We start from the raw sequence: 21,812 nt of genomic DNA, 5'->3' as shown, positions 1-21,812 counted from the left end.
TTCTGCCCATATTATTAGCAATATATTTTTTATCTCATGAATTAGAGGTGGATAATACTTTACAGATTTGGTGAGTATTGGAAGCCACTGTCATGTCTCCTTATACATACTCCAAGGAAATAGAACACCTCCTCATTTGGTCTCTGAAATAGACACCAACCAAGATAGTGCTTCTTTTCCCTAATACTTTCAAATTTTCCTTATTGTTCTATGAACCAGAGATATTGTCCCTTCATCACAGGGTCCAGATTCACCCTACATAGAAAGAGACTCATTTTGTTTTATAATTCCAGTGATTGTCAGTCATAGAGTTTTATTATATTATGCTAGTCACTATGATAAGTGAGAAAACTGAGAAAACAATCCATTCTCTCAAGAAAATAATATTCTTATATAACACTAAAGCAGTTATATATACAAACAAAGTAACCATACATACAAACACACACATTTGTATACATGCTTTAGCAAGACCAGGAAAATCTTTCTGCAGAAGGCAAAAAAAATTTTGTCTGGGACTTGAAGGAAGCCAGTGAAGTCAGGAAATGAAGATGAGGAGGAGAGAGAGTTCCAAGTATGGGAAACTGAAAATGCCAGAAGCTGAGAAAGAATGGGACTTGTACAAGAAACAGCAAGGAATTAAATAGTATAGAGGGAGAAGAAAAGAGAGCCCAGGATAGAGTCTCTGGGGATATCAAGGGCTGTTGGCATCACCTGGATAAAGATCCAGCAGAGGAGATTGAAAAGGAGAGGTCAGACAAGAGAGAGCAGAGTCATGGAATCTTGGAGAGAAAGAGAAGACTCTGGAAAATCTGATGAGTCACAGTTTTTAAGGCAATAGAACTGAGAAAAGGACATTAGATTTGGCAATTAAATATCACTTACAAAGAGCAGCCTCAGTAGAATGATAAAGAAGAAAGCCAGATGCTAAAAGTTTAAGAAGAGAGGAAAGAAAGTTGAAGTATTGATTGTTGGTAGTCATCTCAAGGGGTTTGGTCACAAAAGGTAGGAGAGATATGGATTCAGGGATTCTTCCTTCCTATTTCCTTTTTACCATGTTCTTCTAGTTTTGATTCCCCAATTCTTCCACAGAATATTTTTTCATTGCTTATTATGTTTAATCTTACTTCATCAGGTTCTAGTGTTGTTTTGTCTACCTTACTGTAGGACATCATTTGTTTTGTTCTCATGGTTCTGTTTTCTTCACTTTGCAGCAGTTCATACAGTTCCTTCTATGTTCTTCTGAATTCTTTTAATCATAATATCTCATGAAATAATAGTCTCCTTTTATATTCCTATATCACAAATTATTTTGTTATGTTGATGAACATATGCTTTGTGCATCAGTCTTTTGCTATGGCAAAAAAAAAGCTTCAATGAACATTTTGTTATATGTGAAATATTTTTTTCTGTCTTTGACTCCTGGATATTGTGCTCAAAAATGGGATCACTGGGTCAAAGATATGAAAGTTTAGTGAATTTTCTTATGTAATTCTTAATTGTTTCTCAAAATAGTGAGAATGATTCACAGTTCCACTTTGCAGTATGGCTATTTTTTTTTTAACAGACCTTCTAAGTGAACTATTTTTATCTTTTATTTTCTTCGTTAAAATGACAGCTGTGAGGTTAAACTTCAGAATGGTTTTAATTTGTATTTCTTTTGTATTTGTAGCATTTTTTCATAAGATTACTGAGAGTACACATTTTTAAGCCATTTGTGTCACTTCTATATATGGTTTATCTGTCAGAATTTGATGATTGATCTTTTTATTGGGAGGGGAGGCTTTTACAAAAAAAAATGGGATTAAGTGACTTGCCTAAGATCATATAGCTGGGGAAGTGTTATGTATGTATGTATGTATATAAGGTTGAATTTGAACTCAGGTTGTCCTGACTCCAGGGTCGGTACTCTATCCATTGTCCTACCTAGCTGCTCCAGATGATAGCTCTTGAGTATAAATATTTTCTTAACTTAGTGATTTCTTTTTTTATTTTAGTTACATTGATTTTGATTAATGCAAAACTTTTCAGATTTTATATCATCAGTATCATCTTTTTTGTCATTTGTGATCACTATTATCCTTCAGTTATAAATTATTTTCCTAATTATATGTTATAGATACATCTTTTGGTACTCTAATTTTTTAGGTGATATAACCTATTACTCTTAGTTCTGTTACCCATTTAGAGATTATTGTGGTAAATAGTGAAAGCTGCTGTTTTAAACTTAATTTTTACCAAACTTTTCCAGTTTTTGTAAGTTAGGGAGACTTCCTAATACTGTGTTTTCTCTGAGAAAGGGGTGAAAATGAACATTTCTATAGTGCCTATCACATGTATTATCTCATTGGATCCTCACAAGAACCCTGAGAGGTAATTACCACTATTACTTTCATTTTGCAGTTGAGGAAACTGAAGCAAGCAGAAGTTAAATGATTTGCCCAGGATCATACAACCAGTAGGTGTCTACTGCCAAATGTGAATTGAGGTGTTACTGACTCCATGACCAGCAGTCTAATCCTTGCACTATCAGTTGACTCTTGGGATTATTGAACATTTACTTGACTGGTATATTTATTAATTTCTAAGTCTTATTTGGAGCAGATAGGTGGCACAGCTGATAGAGTTCTGGGTCTGAATCTTTACTTCCTGGCCTCAGACACTTACAAACTATGTGACCCTGAATAAGTCACTTAATCCTGTGTGCCTCAGTTTCCTCATCTGTAAAATGAGTTTAAGAATATGGCAAACTACTCTAATATCTTTGCCAAGAAACCACAAAAATAAGATCATGAAGAATCAGATACGATAAAAAAAACAGAAAAACAAAGGTCTTCTTTATTGAATCTAATTAACTGGTAGGCTTTATTATTTTTTAAACTGATAGGCTTTACTATTTTTTACTGCTTTATAATAGTTTGAGAGCAAATAGTGCTAGCTTTCTTTTTATTAATATTGCATTATTTCCTTTGTAATTTCAGATCAATTTACTGTTTTGTCTAGTTTGATGAGGTCATCAACCTGCTAAGTTGGTATTGCATTAAATCTATAAATTAAGTAATATAGTGGCTAGACCTCCAATTATTCAAATCTTCTTTTATTTCTCTAAGGAGTGCATTTTAATGGTATTTATATAAACTCAACATAACCTTTGTCTTTCTGGTTTTCTTCATGATTTTTTCCCCCATCCTTTCTATTCTCTCCAGTAATCCAGAGAATAGAAGGACATTCTTCACATCTTTTTACATTTTTTCCAAAACAGATAAATCAATTTACATTTAGCACACATTAATACCTCCAATGAGAAGTTATATAGAATAAATCCTTTTTTTCCTCTAGACTTTTGGGTTTTAATGAGAGCATATAGACTTGAGTAATAAGAAACTCCATTTGAGACAGAGAATCGTGGGATCATAGATCCAGAGCCAAAAAGATGCCAGAGGATAGCTAGCCCAACCTTTTCTTTTTTTTCAGATGAGGAAGCTGAAGACTTGGGGAGGTTAAGTGATGTGACTAATGTCAGACAAGGAATAGGTAGAGGCAGGTTTGGACCTAGGTTCTTGACTCTTGAAACAGTGGTCTTCCCATTGGAACTATACTTCTTCATTACCATGTTGACTTTATCAAGAAGTCATAGTAGGATAGATTTGGGAAGAATCTTCTGCTATTATTTTACTTACAAACAAACACAACAGAAAATGGTAGCATACAGGATGACCAAAAGGATACTGAAAAACTCTTGAAGGATCAATTTTAAGATCTTGTAGAAGAATCAGTGCTATTGAGAAGGTGAGTGAAAAATAAGAAATAGCCAATATTGTTTTATCTTTAATAAAAAAGAAATACCTATTTAGAATACCAATAAATTGGTTCAAATAAAGACAAAAATAAATAATGCCTGCTAAGATTAAATAGAACCTCTAAATTATAAAAAAATCATTTTTTTTCCCAGAATACAAATATTTTTTCTAAGCCACACTGTGCAACAGTGAATCCTTTGCCTTGAAAGCTGTGGGTGTGTCAAATAACTTTTCTTGAAGAATGTTGATTTCTTCTCACCTGCTTCTTCTTTCTCTAAGTTAAAATATTTTCCCCAATTTTTTTATCTTATTTGATCCACTGTACTCTTTTGTTGTTGCATTAGAAATATATGTGTGTATGTATAAAACATTTATATGAATATATATTAAGCAGTTTTTATAGATATAATTACATATATTTATCCTTTAATGTCAATTAAATGTAGTTATTTAACAAATTTTCTAAACCTCCAGCCGTTTTTGGATAGTTAGAAAGCTATCTCAAATGGGAAGTAAGCAACTCATTTTTGGAGGTTATTTTTTCCTAATATATGACAAAAGAAGGCTGAGGAATTTGAAAATCTCATTAACATTCACTCAGTCCATTGTCTGCACCACTGATCAATGTTTGGACCATTCCTTGGATGACTGACTGGAACTGCTTAATGAATCTTTGTTTGGCAGGAACCAACTACTGTCATGGAGAAAACATGGATGTTGTGATGACTAGGTAGTTGAATCTGGGCTGTTTCTAATAACCAAGAGGAACCCAAATCATCTGAGTACAACAAGGAAAGAGCAATGCGAGACAGCTTTGAGGGCAGGAAATGATTGATGAAGTGTGTTCTGGCTGACACATAGATTCTATGGTTGGTGTGATGGAGTTAGCAAGTGATTGAGTGGGGAAACCAGGGAAGTGGGTGACTGGTCGATGTGATTAGTAGAAAGACAATCAGCCATCTGCTTGGAAGATAAGCAATGCACAATGGAGATATTAAATGGGGGGGGGGGAGAACAGAAAAAAAAATCAGATGTATGCCAAAAGGTTCCTTTAAAACCTTTTAACTTATCCATCTACATGCCTTTTCTTCTTTTAGATCTTTTGAAATAATCCTCTTCATTGGTTTATAGTCCCAAATTGGTTTTTATCTAGGGATTAGAAAGTGAGTAGGCACTACTAAGACCTAGAGGGCAAGAGAGAGGTGTGTGCCCAGAGGGTAGGGGAGGAGGTACCATGAGGTAAAGAGATTTCTGGAAGTGAGTTCTAGAAATTTCCCTAGATTCTTGTTAAAAGGCCATAACTTTCTTTGGCTGTAACTGCTTTGCACTTACTTATTGACTTTTCACTTAAGAGTTTAAAGCTATTCACACTTCACATGTTCTCTTAACCTCTGGACAATCCAATGAAATAGGCAGACCAGCATATTTAACACTAGGGAGGTAAATAGCTCCTTATCCTTGGGACTGGCAATAGAGCTCAATTAGTTAATTTATTAGAGAGGCTGTATTGTATCTGTTTTTCTTATAGAGAACCTAATTAATGGAACATCCATTGCATGGAATAGGTGTTCCTCTGTAGCTTTTTTATTCTTTTCCTTAACAAAAGAAGATGTAATAGCTAAATTTAGAATTTAAGGGAAATCTCCAAATAATTTCCTCATCTGACTTTTGAATCAAAAAATTGTTTGTAAGCCTGTCAGTGATCTCCTTGCAGGGTGGCATTCTTGATGTAGCAACTGCTGATGCTAAAAGGTATATAAGTGAGAGAGAAGCAAAGAGCCTTAATGATATTTGGTTTAATTTTTTCCATTTTGGCTTTACTTAAATAACAATAACATCAGTAATAATCACTAACATTTTCATAATGTTTCAAGGTTTATCTCATTTTATTCTCATAACAACCCTGTGAGTGGGAGCTATTATCACCCTTATTTTAGAAAAAAGGAAACCGAGTCTGAGAGGGGTTGCATGACTTACCTGGATCACTTGCCCAGCTAGCAAGTGTCTGAGACAGGATGACTTAAATTTAGAACTTTTTCTAGGTTTTTTTTTTTAAATACTTCTGATATAAAGAAGAGGCAAAAAAAGGAGAGAACAGAGAGAATAAACTATTTTGATTTGAGAATGATTTACATTATGACTCTATTTGTTCTCAAACTGATAATACTTTTATCTGGAACAGTTTCTTCCCAAGAAATGAGAGGGCTTGAATTTACTTGACTCTGATTGGCTTCATCAGCCGATCACATTTAGTATAGTACCGGGTTACGGGAACTGTTTGGTTTACTTACTAATACAGCCATGGATTGTTCTCTACCAGTTCTGAATGATGTACTCTGTCTGTCCAAACACTGTTTTCCATAGTGATTCTTGTTTTGGCAACTGTCTCCTTTTTCTCAAATCACTTATCACTGTTTGGTCTGTAAAAAAGGTTTTCCCCTTACTGTAACATTTGCAGTGACTGTTCACTTCCCTCCAAATAGGGGATTCAGTAGCTGAGTACTAAGGCGATCCCATTTGCAAGCTAATAAGGGCATATGAAACAATTCCCCCAAAGACTTTACAGTGCCTGTTGGCAGAACACAGAAAGGATTCGGGAGTTTATCTTGTTTTGCCACAAAAGAAAATTGGAGTTGGAGGTGGGGAGTAAGAGAAAAGGAGGAGGAGGAGGAGGAGGAAAGAGTAGGAAGGAGTTCTTGGTCCTGGGTAGCTGTCAGGGACAAAAGATCTTACCGTGAGTACAAAACACTGATTCCAGTTTGTTTCTGAGTGAAACAACAAGAAACAGGAGAAACGGGGTGGTTTCGGGTAGCCTGGTGTTTGGGGTTCCTGCTTTTGTCTTGGGCTCAAGGGCAGCCTCCTGGAGCCAGTTCGATGTTAGTCAGTTCCAGACAGTTCTATCTGCATCAGCTTCTCCTTCTTTGGAAGCTGTCAAGAGTGATAGCTAACCCGCTCCTTGTCAGGAAGCAATCCATGGTACGTTTTCCTTCTGTTTCTGCGGAGCTGTAAAAGAGAGCTTTGGGGACTCCTCCCCATGTTCCCCCAATACAGCTTTTTAAAATTGTTAGCGCTTTAAGCTTTTCAGCTTTCACACTCCAAATGTTGCATCTTGCTGTGGCTTTGTAGAAAGAAAAGGATTTAATGGATGTTATTTTTAACAGCAGCTGGGATAAAGGTGGGTATTATCGCTAATACTGGAGAGGCAGCCTACGGACTCAAGCATTTGATAACAGAAGGGGGTCATTGGGCTCCTACAAGCTGATGAGCACTAACCCACCAGCTGCCTTACAGCCAGAGCTATAATTTGGCCTGCATCCTACGTGAACTTGGGTTAATGCCATTGTTTTCTTGCTCAGAAGGCTTTTTATTTACCGGATGCTTCAGTTGCTTTGTGACTGGAGAGGAGGCATGCTTGTAAAGAAGCTGGGTTGTCTGGATGGGAGAGTCTGTTGAGCCTAGTACAGCCGGTAGGCCAGGGCTGAATTTCCTACTCTGATCACATCAAAGAAGAGTAATTAACTTTCCCAGAAGGCTTCTCAATGTGGTAATGACTATAAAAATATAGATATAAAGAATGGGTATTTCTCTAAACTTCCATATTCAGAAGCATCTTCCTTTAGTTACAAAATGTTTCTTATTAAATGGCGCATGTTACTACTGGAGTTTGAGTGATCCTGTGTGTGTGCCATTTTTTGATTTGAAACCCTTGTATTAAAATGGAGATTTTGGTGTTGGTGCTGAAAAGGTTTAATGAATGAGCTTAATGTTATTTCTGCTGCTTTACTGTTCTACTACAACAGTACATGGAGCATGAATTCTCAAAGTGTAGAAAAGAAAAAGTTGAATACAGAGCAGATGATTAAGGAGTTTCAATTGGGCTTCGGTGTTTTTTGTCTTAACTTTGTATTTTATGCCTGTTTAGATATGAGAAGCTTTAAACCCAGGTTAGCATTTTGTTGGCTTGAGTCTGATATGATAGATGGATCTAGGAAGGAACTGATAAATAATTCTTTCTACCTACTCCCAGCATTTACTTGCCTTTGTCATGTGTATGGTACAAATTCTTTACTTTTCAAGTACTTACTGGTTTGATGCCCTATTTCTGTCTTTTTACTTTTTTTTCACTTGTTATGGCTCTCTACCTTGGGTAGAAAAAAAGTGTCACAGGGCAGGGACTTGGTGTCATTCTCACTACAATCCATTAATTTAATACCGCATGTATAGATTATTAAGATCATAGATTTTAAAACTGGAAGAGACCTTAGTATAACTCCACTTTACAATGAAGAAACTGAAGCCTAGAGAGAAGTGACTTGCTGAAGGTCACACAGGTAGTTAGTGATAAAACCCTTAGTTCCTATGACTCAGATATTTTGAGATAATATTTTTAAAATGTTCACCAAAGTGCCTGGCCTATGATGCATAATAAATAGTAAATCTTCCTCCCTCCCTTCAGTTCCAAATCCAGTGAGTTCTCCCCCCAGTATCTTGCTTTTGATGAAGAATAAGACTTTGTCCACTAATTTGGGCACAATTTTTGTAGTCTTGTTTCCCTAAATCTATAAAATGGAAAAATAATATCTATGAACCACTTAGTCATAGAATGAAGATAGATGAAATGATTTTAAAATCTCTGGGTAAGTCATTCTATTAAATAATTGATGCTATATTTTCAGTTCTGGTCACAGACTATTGGATTCTGTTGAAACTCAAAGGCTGAGCAAAAAGGTCATTAAAATAATTATTTGCTTTTTTGGTGCATCTGTAATAAGTAGGGTGTCTGTCTTAGAGAAAGCAGCCAGATTTAGCATATCTATCTCATCAAGGCATTCTTCACTAAGGGTCTTAATAAATGCTTGTTGATTGATTAATTGATTGTTAGGCATTAGGATTTGTACCTCCAAAGAGATGGTGTAGTAAATTGCCCTTGGTGTTTTTTTAAATTTCTAAATGCAATTATAGTTATCTTCTAATTAATAAGAGTTAAGTCCACGTATATTCTTATCTAACATAAGGGCTAAAATGAGATTAGTCAGTTTTCACTCACTTGACACAAGAAGGCCATTCCATATTATAATATTGAATCACTGTAAGGAGATAATGGATAAGGTAGAGAAGAATCACCAGAAAATATACTTACATCATCATTCCTTTGCAATATGTCCTTGGTACTATTGATCTATTTTTTTTTTGTGGTTATTTATAAGATCCTAGTAAACCATTGTTTCTGAAATTCCAGTCTGTTGCTATGGAAATGGTGGTGTTATAAATTCATATGTGAATGCTCTTGATCTTGAAGAAAAAGTAAAACTCAAAAGAGGCTTTTCACAATTACTAGGAAAAAACCCCATAGATATTTGAAATCCCTTTAAGATAATGACATTCCTTCAAGTAAAATTTATTTCTCAGGTGTCTTCCAATTTAAGTATCCTTGCTGGTAGTTTTGTTTTGGTACTTAGGGGAAGCTGCTTGTTCTGTATCTTTAGGGACTGCAGTTTGTTCTGAGACAGAGCACAGCCCATCACAGACCACATAGGTGGTCTTTGAGACTTCCAGTGGTCAAAATTCTGATCTCTGATCTGGTGGTGAATTTCTTCAGACACAGACTTTTTCTTGGACAACAGACATACAATACAACTAAGTCTGTATTCAGAATTTTTCTAAATATGTTGGACCAGCCAGGACTTACATTTTTCTGGTCTAGAACCTAGACTCACCTCCCCATTAGAATGAAATGTCAAAGAAGGACTATAGTGGAGATCTGGCCATACTTTAAAAGGGAACAGGTTAGGTTTCCTGATTTACTTATAATCTTATGAATAAAAAGCATTTGATTAGCTTTAAAAATTATTTTTATTTACTATTTTATTTTCCTCAATTACATGTAAAAACAGTTTTTAACATTTATTTCTAAAATTTTGAGTTCCATATTCTCTCCTTCCCCAGCTTTCATTGAGAAAGTAACCAATTTGATATAGATTTATACATGTGTAGTCATACAAAACATATTTCTCAGTGATGTTGTAAAAGAAAATAGAGGGCAGCTAGGTGGCATAGTGGGTGGAACACTGACCTCAGAGTGAGGAAGACAGTAGTTTGAATCCCACCTAGACACTTCACATAACTAGTTGTGTGACCCTGGACAAGACACTTAACCCTGATTCTTTACATACAGGGCCATCTCCAGTCTTCCTGATCCATATCTGACCACTGAATTCAGATGGCTCTGGAGGAGAAAGTGAGGCTGGTGATTAAGCACAGCACCCTCTCACTCAAATCCTATTCACGTGCTTGTCATGGCATCACCTTCCTGATGTCACAGTCTTCTTTAAGAATGAAGGACAAACATTATTATTTTTATTAGATCAAACAAAACCCTAAGAAAGATAGAATAAAAAAGTTTGCTTCCATCTGTACTCAGACACCATCAGTTTTTTCTCTGGGGATGAATACCATTTTTCATCATATATCCTTCAGTTATCTTAGGTAATTTTATTGCTGAGAATAGCCAAGTCATTCACAGCTGATCATTTTGCACTATTGCTATTAGTGTGTTTTATTGGTTCTACTCATTTTACTTTTCATCAATACATGTAAATCTTTACAGGTTTTACTGAGAAGATCTAGCTCATCATTTCTTATAGCACAATAATATTCCTTCATAATCATATTCCACAACTTGTTTAGTCATTGATGGGCATTTCCTCAATTTTCAGTTCTTTGCCACCAGGAAAAAAAAGTTGCTTTAAATATTTTTGTACATATAGGTCCTTTTTCCCTTTTGTTTTTTCTCTTTTTTGGCAATATAGACTTAGTAAATGAAAGACAATTTGGCATCAAACAACATTTTATCTTTTTACTCTATTCTTGTCATGAACTGACCATCATTTAGGTGAACAATCTATGAGAAAATGAGTAGAATACCATATCTAAAACAACTTGAATTTGTATAGTAAGGAAAAAAAGTCAGATGGGGTTGGATGATGGCAGTGCATTGTCTTGAACTGAGAGAGCTTCTTGTGGGAACATAGATTTAGGACTAGAAGAGACATTAAAAGTCACTGATTCCAATTCCTACCCCTCTATTTTACAGATGAGGTAACTGAAAAGTGATTAATAAGTGATTTGTCTAAGAAGATGAAATTTGAAACTAGTTTTTACTTATTCTAAATTCTGTATCCTGTACTTTACATTAAATTACTTTCTTTTAGAACTGGGGAAACAGTTTTTTAAATAAAAGACACAGACACTAGAATTCTGTATTATAATTATAGGTACTATTGGTAGAATGAAATAGAAGTTGGTCAGCTTTACCTTAAAAATCAAATTTCACAATGCATTACAAATATTTTCATATTTAAAAAATGAAATAGAAATCATAAAATCCCTTAAAAACCTAACAATTGGAAACTGTTTTATTTTTGAGAATATATAACTTGATATATTATTCCTTTTTAAAGGTAAACTAAGACCAAGATTATCAAATAATTTTTACCCAAAGAAGGGAGAAAAGGAGATAAAAATATGTGATCAGTTCCAAAGTTTAAGCAACTAGATCACTCTTCTCTAATTAGCTAACTTATTTAGGATGCTAGCTGAATGTATAAGATTAAAATTATATGCTGAAAAGAGATGAAAATTTACTTTTTAATGTGTTTATACTTCAAATGATGATGATTTCTTAATTTGTCAATCATATCTAATTCATGTCTTATCCTTTCTTTCTGCATTTTAGCTCTTTTGGAGAGGAGTATGGTTTAGATTACTCCATGTTAACCATGAGTGTCACCCTGTCCCCCATGAGATCACAGGAATTGGATCCCATGGCTACTGATACTTCGCCCATGGTCATCAATATGACCCCTACAGTGGAGCAGGGTGAGGGAGAAGATGAGATGAAGGAAATAGATTCTGACCAACGATATGAGAAGCCGCCCCCACTCCATACGGGTGCAGACTGGAAGATTGTCCTCCACCTACCTGAAATTGAGACATGGCTCCGCATGACTTCAGAGAGGGTCAGAGATCTGACCTACTCAGTCCAACAGGACTCTGAGAGCAAGCATGTGGATGTACATTTAGTGCAATTAAAAGTAAGTATATTCTCCAGGCTGTATGCATTCAGATCATCTAATAGAATATAAATTCCTTGAAGGCAAGAACTGTCTCATCTTTGTCTTTTGCTTTCAATACTTTCAACCAGTGTTTGAAGTATGATAGACATTTAATAAAAGCTTGGCAATTGACCAGTTGATGGAATTCTATAGAAATTTTCAAGGTCACAGACCTTGCAAATCCTCTCTTCTCTTCTCCCTTCCCCTTTGTTTCCCTATTAATCAGGTTGCAAATGCTCATAGCTGACCTCAGTGCTGATCATTGAGGAAACTTGAAGTACCTTGTTTCTGGTATATTCCAGTTTGTCCCTTCTTATGGTTCACCATATTCACTGTTGGACTTAGTTTGGCCACCATATTGACTTTAGCCTTACTACATCTCAGAAGGCCCAAACTCAGTTGATTTAAAAGCTTCATCTTCCTCTAACAAGCATACAATTGGGCTACCATGCTCAGTGCTGTAAATTCTAATGAGAAACACTCCAAGGGGGAAAAAAATGAAGTGCAATTGGTAAAAACATGAGTCTGATGTTACTTTCTTCCAAAGACTAGTCAGATGAAGATAGGATTAAAATTTTGTACTACTTCACCCTATATAATAAAACTAGGAAGAATGAATGAAAGTTGCAAAGAGGAAAATTTAGGGTTGATTTAAAGATAAACTTCATATTTATTATATGTATCAAAAAAATTAAAAGGAGTTATTTTAGGAAGTAGGAATTTCCCTGTCATGAAAATCTATTAGTAAAAGCTAATGTGCACTTTATTTCTTATTTAGATATAGATCTGAAGTCCTTTTCAACTCTGATATGGTTCAAAGTAAATGTTCTTTCATATTAATCAGTTTAAGATTTGTCTGTCTCAGTTTGTGCATCTGTTAAATTGTGATAATAATACCAATTATCTCATAGGATTGTTGGAAAAAATGAGGCAATATTGTGAGTACTTTGCAAATCTTAGCATACTATATAGATTATTTTTGTCATTATTTAATCTTGTGGTATATATATATATGTATATATATATATATATATATATGTCACTTTTCATTACTTTGATAGCAAAGTAAGATTTCTTTTCACTAGTACAGTAAAGATTAGGATCCATGTCATAGGTCTTTGGAGTTATAATACCTAGACTAGGTACAGTATTCCATTCTTATATTTTCCACCTTCCATAATTTTAAAGGAAAGTAAATACAGAATATAAAGAATGGATCAAAATGAGATGGGAAGGGGGTCTTTAGAAAGGAATATTGCTTGAATTATATCTGCCCTTGAATAATGAAAGGTATATTAGAGGTAATTTATTTTTACCTTTATCCAAATAATGAAGTTTATTTATAAACATCCCAGAAAAATATTTATCCAACCTCAAGTTCAATATACTCAGTAAGAAGGAATTCACTACCTGATGAAGTCAGTTTCATTTTTGGACTGCTCTAGTTGTGGGTAAATTTTTCTTATGATATAAAATCTGTCTGCCTATATTTTCAAATATAGATCTTGGTTCTTCCTCTGATTCCAAGCAAAACAAATCTAATCCTCTTCCACATAATAACAACATAATATTTGAAGACTAGAATTATAAATATATTTTAAATCTTTTCTTCTGTTACTTGAAATACTAAAATTGGATCTCTTTCTAGAAAGAAACAACAGCCCAAGACCCCTGAGGGGAAAAGGAACATGCAATATATATATATATATATATACATATATATGTATATATGTGTGTGTGTGTGTGTGTTTGTGTGTAGTACCTATTACATGATAGGCATTGCTTAAATGCTTTATAATTATTCTCATTTGATTTTCCAACAACCTTTTGATATAGGTTCTGTGTTATTTGCATTTTGCAATTGAGGAAACTAAGGCAAACAGAAAAGTGACTTGACCAGAGTAACATAGCTAAAATATGTCTAGAGTTGGATTTGAACTCAGTTTTTCCTAATACTAGTCCTAGAGATATATTCATTGTACAACTCCGATGCCTCTAAGCCCATTTGGAGGCTCAGAAGTGAGGGCAAAACAAATCCTGAAAGGAGGGATTTACTAAGTAAATTTCACAATTTTACTTCACACTGGAGTTGACCCAATTGAGAAGTAATCCCCGAGGGCCAGTATGGAAAACTCCTTTGTTATATTTTGGAATAAAGAAAAGAAGACTTCCCATTCTGTAGAAGTCAGAGGTTTCAATTCTCTACCATCTCTCTATCATCTTTAGTCTGGCTTAAACTAGAATGTTACTCTACTTAGGTCCAGAATGTGAAATTTCCTCCTATTGAGTTTTTTTGGAACCTATTTGGGTTGCGTGAACAAGACTAGACCAATGCAACCACTTTAGAAGAGAGCCAAAGTTTTTTTTTTTTAGAAGTAGTAGCAAAGTCACCAGGCTTTCAGGAATAGATGGAAAGACCTGGATTGAACAATTGTGTCCTTCATAGCTTTTGGTCATTTTTGTAGAAATGTAATTAAGTACTCATCCATGAAGTCTATGGCCCTTTAAAAAACATTCAATTATTTTTATTCTATGGTTATCAATATGTAATAAGCATTTAATAAATACTTGTCAACATATTGGCAAGAAGGTCCCTTTGAAAGAAAGCAGGGATATTTGGTCTCATGGAATATGTTAAAAATTACATCTTTGAAAAAGTGTCCTTGTTAAGGCCAATCAGACATAATTTCTTTCTTTTCTGTATATCTTGGGCTCAGTCATATATTTTCTTATTTCAAGGAAAGTGTTTGCATTTTAAAAACTGATTTCTTCTTACAACAGTGATCCCTTTGGGGATAAATATACTAAGATGAATTAAAATGTGTATGTAACTTTAAAATTGAATGGGTCATAATTTACAATTCCAGAAATATTACAATATTGGCAATGTAGATAGAAGCTAGGTTATAAGTTACACTTCAATTAGGAAAACTCCTTTTAATTATATTCTATTTAAGAGACAATTTAATGCATTGTAAAAAGAAAGCTAATTGGTATTATGCTACCAAACTAGATACAAATCAAGCAAAATTACTTTTATGGAACATTATTTTGTGCCCTTTCTCAACACAAAAGACAAATACACATACACACACACACACACACACACACACACACATACACATGCACACAGATCTTTGGATAAAGACCCAACAGAAGCTAATTTCCACATCAGGAAGCATTAATAAGCAGATTCATGAATTAAAATTGTGTAGTCCTGGGTCATAATTTGCTAGATTAAATAAGACTTTAGGTCTTCAATTGAGTCAATATGTTTCTTTTGATATGAAGAGTTAAGTAATTTTTCATTCTTTCTTTTCCTCAGAGATTGTGTGTGTGTGTGTGTGTGTGTGTGTGAGAGTGAGTGAGTGAGTAAGTGAGTGAGTGAGTGTGAGGGGTGAGTGGGTATTTGTGTGTACTGTTGAATATTTAACAACTGACTGGGGGGGGAAGGGATAGTATATTCATGACATACTTTTAAGACTTGTAGAATTTCCTGATGTATAAATGCTCACACTGAAAATTTAATAATCAGCTTTTACCAGTGTCCCCAGTGCTGCTCTGAAGCTATGTGATAATAATAGGGTTCACTTCACTTTTAGGGCACTGAATTTATCTTGCATAGTTTTAAAGCTCAGATTATTGCTTTTTTTTGTGGTCAATGACTATTTTTATGGGATCATAGTATTTAGAACTGAAAAGAACCTTAGAGAGTGTCTCCTTCTACCTCCTCATTTTTATAGATGAGGAAACTGAAGCCCAGAGTGGGTAGGTGGTTTATGCAAAGTCATTCAGGTAGCCAGTGGCAGATGGAAGATTTGAATATAGGTTTTCTGATTGTTTTCAGAATTCCTTGGATACTGGGGCAGCTAGGTGGTGAAGTGGATAGAGCACCGGCCCTGGAGTCAGGAGTACCTGAGTTCAAATCCGACCTCAGACACTTAATAATTACCTAGCTGTGTGGTCTTGGGCAAGCCACTTAACCCCATTGCCTTGTAAAAAAAAAAAAGAATTCATTAGATACCATGCTGCCTCTTTTGCTAAGTGGTCCAAGGACTAATTGTTCTTTTTACACTGAATCAATAATAATCCATCCATAGTTAGTGACTTGCCCCTTAGATTCCAGGGACTAGTATAATAATCTTGGTCTAGTTTCTTATCTTCCCAGTTGATTTTTTTCTTATTATATTTTAAAGGTATGTTTTTGTTCTTCAAAATAAGGACATTGATGAAATGTAAGCATTTTGATAAATCCTATGATTCCTCATAACCACTGTTGTGCAGACTCCTAGAAATTATAGTCAATTTTTTAAAAAAGAAAAACAAATTCAAAGAGAATAAATTTTAAAAAATTATATGATTCAAACATATCTTTGTGAAACTTTTTTCCAATTTCCATTTCCTATCTTCATTTTAAAAATTGGAATATTTTGAAAATGCTTTTGTTTCTTTTTGCCTTTGGCAAGATATGTGACAGACCATTGGATTTTTTTTTTAGAAAGTTATTTTTTACTTTTGACCCAAAAGCTTGCACTGCTCAAGGAGACCAGACTAAACCTTAAAAGGTTTGGAGTTTAGCTCAGACCTCTGGACTGGGAGAAATGTGTTGTTTCTAAATGAGACATAGTGAATTCACTTCTTGATTTCTTTCTCAGTGAAGTTTGTTATTGTTCCTATTTTTAGAAATATGGGAGGAAAATATAAACCTTCCTTACTTTATGGAAGAAAGGAGACAAGCTTTAGAAGTTCTCATGATACATAATAATTCATAGCTCAATAAGCAAGCATTTATTAAGCTCCTACTACATATCAGTTATTAACCTCTCTATGTCATACAGACATATTTAATAATACTAGAAAGTCCTTGCCATATAGGCTAGGCAATCTTTGTCCTATTAAGGGAATGTGAGTTCAGATAGATTATCCACGCCAGTGAAGGCAGAGATATACCAGACACAGTGGTCTATACCTATAATCCCAGCTCCTAGGAAGCTGAGCAGCCTTAACAAGAGGAAAGACCCATTCTCTTATTTTTTTTTTTAAAAAAGGATTACATAATATGGATAAATGACATTCAAATATAATCTAAAAATCTTGAATCTCACTTTGAAAATCCAGTTATTTTGGTTTTCTTCATTCCCACCAGAAAAATTTGTAATGACTTCCTTCCAAGCTAAGTCACAAAGCTATCCTTTAATCCATTGTCTGGAAGTGATCTGTCCCTTCTTTTCCTTTTTTTTTCCTTTTTTTAGTTTTTGCAAGGCAATGGAGTTAAGTGGTTTGCCCAAGGCCACACAGCTAGGTAATTATTAAGTGTCTGAGGCCGGATTTGAACTCAGGTACTCCTGACTCCAGGGCCGGTGTTCTATTCACTGCACCACCTAGCTGCCTTTGTCCCTTCTTTTCTTACTACTTTCTATAGACTCATATTTTGTTCCTATCTCTCCTTTGTTTATAATAAATATAAGTTGTATTTATAAATATACTTTGTCCAAATACGTATTATTTAATGTATATTTTTGTTACTTATCTACCTGTCCCATACTTGATTTCCCATTAAGGTCTAGCATGTTTTAGGAGATTCATAGATGTTTGTTTGAATTGAATTTAGTGGTCTGGGTTGAGTTTTATCTTTAAACCTTATCCTATAGAGAAGGAATGAATAAACGACAGAAGGTCAAAAACCGAGAATGAGAAGAAACAACTCCCCAAAAGTATTATTTTTATATTCTTGGCTCTGTAATCTTGAGAAATCATTTTTTTTTCTCCCAGAGTAATGCGCTTCCATCCATCCCTCTGCAATAGTGGACAGGGTCAACTTCTCAGCCTTTTTCTCTGCATACTTTCATTGCAAACTTTAACTGTCCAGGCATGTAGTAAAAAGTAACAGGGAGATTGAAGTGGTAACAGATAATTGCTCATAACTTCTCTGGCCTTCATTCAGATTGTTGGGGCTGGCAATATTTTCTGTGAAAAGGAGACTTAGCATATTAGGGATATCTGCCACACTTCACAAGACAGATGGCAAAGAAGAATTGGAGTATAGGGAATTTTTTAAAACAAGTTCCTAACTTCCAAGAAAGTGTTCTCTTGTTACTCATCTGTGTAATGATATGATGAACATTCAAAGAAATAATATTGCTGTCAAGGGAGGTAAATGTATTTGGTAGAAGCAAAGAGACTAGATTATAGCTTCCCTTTTGTTTTCAAACATCTTATCTTCTTAAATTTATAAAAAAAATCCAAAACAAATAAATATCATCTGCCCATTTCTCCTTTTTGGCTGCTCTCTTCACTTCTTCTTCCTTTCTCAACCAAACTTTTTGAAAATGTGAGCTATGTTCATTTCACCCATTTCCTCTTTATCCATTCCCTTCTCAACTCCTGTAATCCTACTTTGTATTGAAACTTTTAAACATGACCAGTAATGTTTGTCTTGCCTTACCCAATGGATTTTTCTCTATCTTCTTTATTAAATTTTGTTTTACCTGACTGTGGGTGACTTGCTTCATGAAACTCTCCTTCCTCTATTTCTATGATGCTATGCTTCCTTGTTTTCCTTTTGATTTTCTAAATGTTCTTGCTTACTCAATGATTTCCTAAATGTCTCCTGATTCTCTTTTGATTTATGTTCTTTCTCCTATCCTCTTACTGGAGATGACCTCACATTAATGAATGCTTGTTAGGAAACTATAACCAATGAAGTGATAATCTTGCTGCATTCTTCTCTGATCCAGTATATATCAATTATGTCCAACTCTTGGTGAACTTTAATAAGCTAAAGAGGGTTTAAAAGAAGACAATCAGAATGGTGAAATGTTTTGAGGTCATACAGTTCAAGAGTCATGTGAAAAGACTTGGGGAAATATGACCTGGAGAAGACAAAATATATTTGATCAAAATATATTTAGGGGTATTAACTTCAGTTCTAGGAAGTATTTTTAAAAAAGTAAAGTTTTTGATAACCTAAAGAGGGACCCATTGAGGATAATAAAGAATGGTAAACATCTTGAGATCACACATTGTGAAAATTGTTTGAAGGTAAATTGAAGCCCGGAGAAGAGACTTGTGAGAAAAAAATACTTAAATATGGAAGAAGAATTTCTACTTGACCCCAGAAGAGGAGAATTTTAACTAATGATGTAAAGTTACAGATATTAATTTCAGCTCAATGTAAGGAAACTTTTTCTAATAATTAAAGTCAATCAAAAGGAGAAAATTTTGCTCAGACAAGAACAGAAATCTTCAAAGAAAAGTTAAATGACCATTTTTTAAAATGAGGTAATGGGAATTCCTGGTCAGGTGAAGGTTGAACTCAATGGTCTGTGTAGTGTTGTGTACATGTAGAGCCAGTGTGTTTCCAAGCTGAACCTGAAATCTTCTTGATTCCATATTTCTTTCCACTGGTCTGTTTTTCATCACAAAAGACTTAATTTGTTGACTGTGATCACATAGCCAGCCAGTGTTTAGATTATGGATACATAATAGCTCATCTCTTCATGTTTATATGTCTCTCAGCATCTAATACAATCTGCTTACCATTTCTCCTAGGAGGAGCCCTTCTTCCTTCCTATGAACCCTTCCTTCTTTTCCCTACTTTCAATTATTATCATATTAACATTTAATACTAATTAGTTTAGGATTTCATTGATATCCAATTATTTCATAAATATTAGGGGTCTCAAGAGTAGATTGCGGGGCAACTAGGTGGTGCAATGGATAGGGCACTAGCCCTGGTATCAGGAGGACCTGCGTTCAAATTTGGACTCAGATGCTTAATAATTACCTAGTTGTGTGACCTTGGGTAAGTCACTTCACCCCATTGCCTTCCAAAATAAAAAATACCAAAAAAAAGGAATAGCTTGCAAGCTGATCCAGGGCAAGAGCCATATTATAAGATATTGTTTCTCTAGGAACAAAGCTCATGTCAAAATGAATCCTTCAAAAGATATAGGAAAAAACTCTATGTTCTATTTATAGCAGTTGTCTTGTGGTGGAAAAAAACTGGAAATTATGGAGATGCCCACCAATTGACGTTCCATCAATCAGGGAATGTCATAGTGGGGAATATGATTGTGATGGAATACAAGTATGTTATGAGAAATGATGAACTTGATGATCTTAGAAAAAACATGGATATATTTGCATGAAATAATGAATAGAAAAATGAGTAGAAATGAGAATATTGTAATATTGTTTTAAGAACACCTTTGAGTGAATAAGTGATCTTGACTTTTATACATACCTAATTTAGCTACAAAACATATATGAATGAAGATTCTATATCCAAAGAAAGAACTGATAAATAGAAGTAGAATGATTTTATATGCACACACACACCCCCCTATATATTAATATACATATACATGCAAATATGCATACATATTTATGTGTAATGGTAGCCATCTAGGCAGTTGGGGGAGGAAAAAATTTGCATGATAACTATTATATATTTAAAAATAATAGCATTACACTTAACAATTTTGCAAGTTTCTTGTGTAATCCTTTTTTATTATGTTATGGAATGGTTATTTTATAAATTAAAACTCAAATAAATAAAAAAATTTTCAAAAAGATATAGGAAAAGGGTTGAGTCAAATAAGGTAAGTTTCTGAGAGTCTAAATCATCTGCCACAGACCTTACAGAGAAATCTCATGCATTACTTTCCTAGGAAGAGCCTTCTGATCCTTATGCTGAATATCTTTGACTGAACAAATATCTCAATTATCCATCTGCTGAGTTATATGGGTTTTCACCATATTAAAATTAAGCAATTCATGTACATGTATAACCTATGTTAAATTACTAGTTGTGCTGGGAAGTGGGGAGGGAAAGGAAAGAGTGAGAAAAATGGAATTCAAAATGTTACCAAAATGGAATGATGTAAATTATCTTTTGATATAGTTGGAAAAAAATTAAATGAAAAAAATAAAAAAAAAATCAGCAAACATTAGAGACACTGTGACATAGAAGATAGGGTATTGGACTTGGAGTCATGAGCAACTGAGTTCAAATTCTATTTTGTATGACCCTGAGCAAGTCATAAAACCTCTTTGAGAGCCTCAATGTTCACATATGCAAAACAAGAGAATAGAATTCCTAGTCATTTAAAGTTTCTTCCAATTTTAAATCTATTATCCTATGCAAAATCCTGTTTTAAGCACTAAGGATAAAAAGAGATAAAAGAAAAGGAGACTATACTAGGCCCTTAAGACCTTTAATTCCATTAAGGCAAATAAGGAACACTACTTTAGGAAAAGGGGAGTGGTGGTAGAATAGGAAGGGAGCATCAGAAAAGGGGTAGGATCCTAGATTCCAAGCTGAAAGAAACCTTAGAGTGTTCCAAATCTCTTGCTTTTATGGATGAGGAAACTGAGATTTAGAGAGATTTTGGTTTGCCCAAGGATACAGATAGTAAGATATAATTGCAGCCCTGAAAAGTGATAGCTGACAGTCTGATATCAAAGGAGGAGACAAAGGTAAAAAACAGAGAGAACTAGAAAAATACAGCAGTCTAGGACCATTTGATATAGTGTAAAATATCTCTATGTGCTTCAGTAGTTTGTGAGCAAGTCACTGGAAGAGCTCTTACAGTGATTGATGTATATAATGATGATTCTGAGTCATTAAAGGAAGATAAAATTAGGTTTAGTAGACTCTTTTAAAAGGCAGAGAAGTATCTAATATAGTTTATTTGTCCAAATCCAGTGAATTCTTATAAGTCTTTGTTAAATTGAACCAAATTCAATAAGAGAATATACAAAAGTAACATTGGGTAGAGTATAGCGAAAATTAAGTGGTATAGATAAAAAGTTAAAATTATTATTATACCATTAAATAACCAATTATTAAATAGGGATCCAAGTTTTTCCCCTCATTTTCCTCATTAAGATGCAG

General features: G+C 34.3%; 1 protein-coding gene across 5 annotated transcripts in view; it reads left to right on the top strand.

The window, feature by feature from the left end:
* Positions 1-6,361: 6,361 nt before the first annotated feature.
* Positions 6,362-21,812, top strand: part of AKAP6 (A-kinase anchoring protein 6) — a 474,513-nt gene continuing 459,062 nt past the window's right edge. For 2 of the 5 annotated variants that reach the window (XM_074235346.1, XM_074235347.1), the window contains exons 1-2: positions 6,362-6,534; positions 11,536-11,893. In XM_074235346.1, coding sequence (XP_074091447.1) covers positions 11,570-11,893 — 324 coding nt within the window. In that variant the 5' untranslated portion in view covers positions 6,362-6,534; positions 11,536-11,569. The other 3 variants (XM_074235350.1, XM_074235349.1, XM_074235348.1) reach the window with 3 other exon arrangements.

The sequence above is a fragment of the Macrotis lagotis genome, chromosome 4 (assembly GCF_037893015.1).
Source record: "Macrotis lagotis isolate mMagLag1 chromosome 4, bilby.v1.9.chrom.fasta, whole genome shotgun sequence".
Lineage (NCBI taxonomy): Eukaryota > Metazoa > Chordata > Mammalia > Peramelemorphia > Peramelidae > Macrotis > Macrotis lagotis.
Note: the sequence above shows the minus strand (reverse complement) of the source record. Positions and strands in the feature narration are given on the sequence as shown.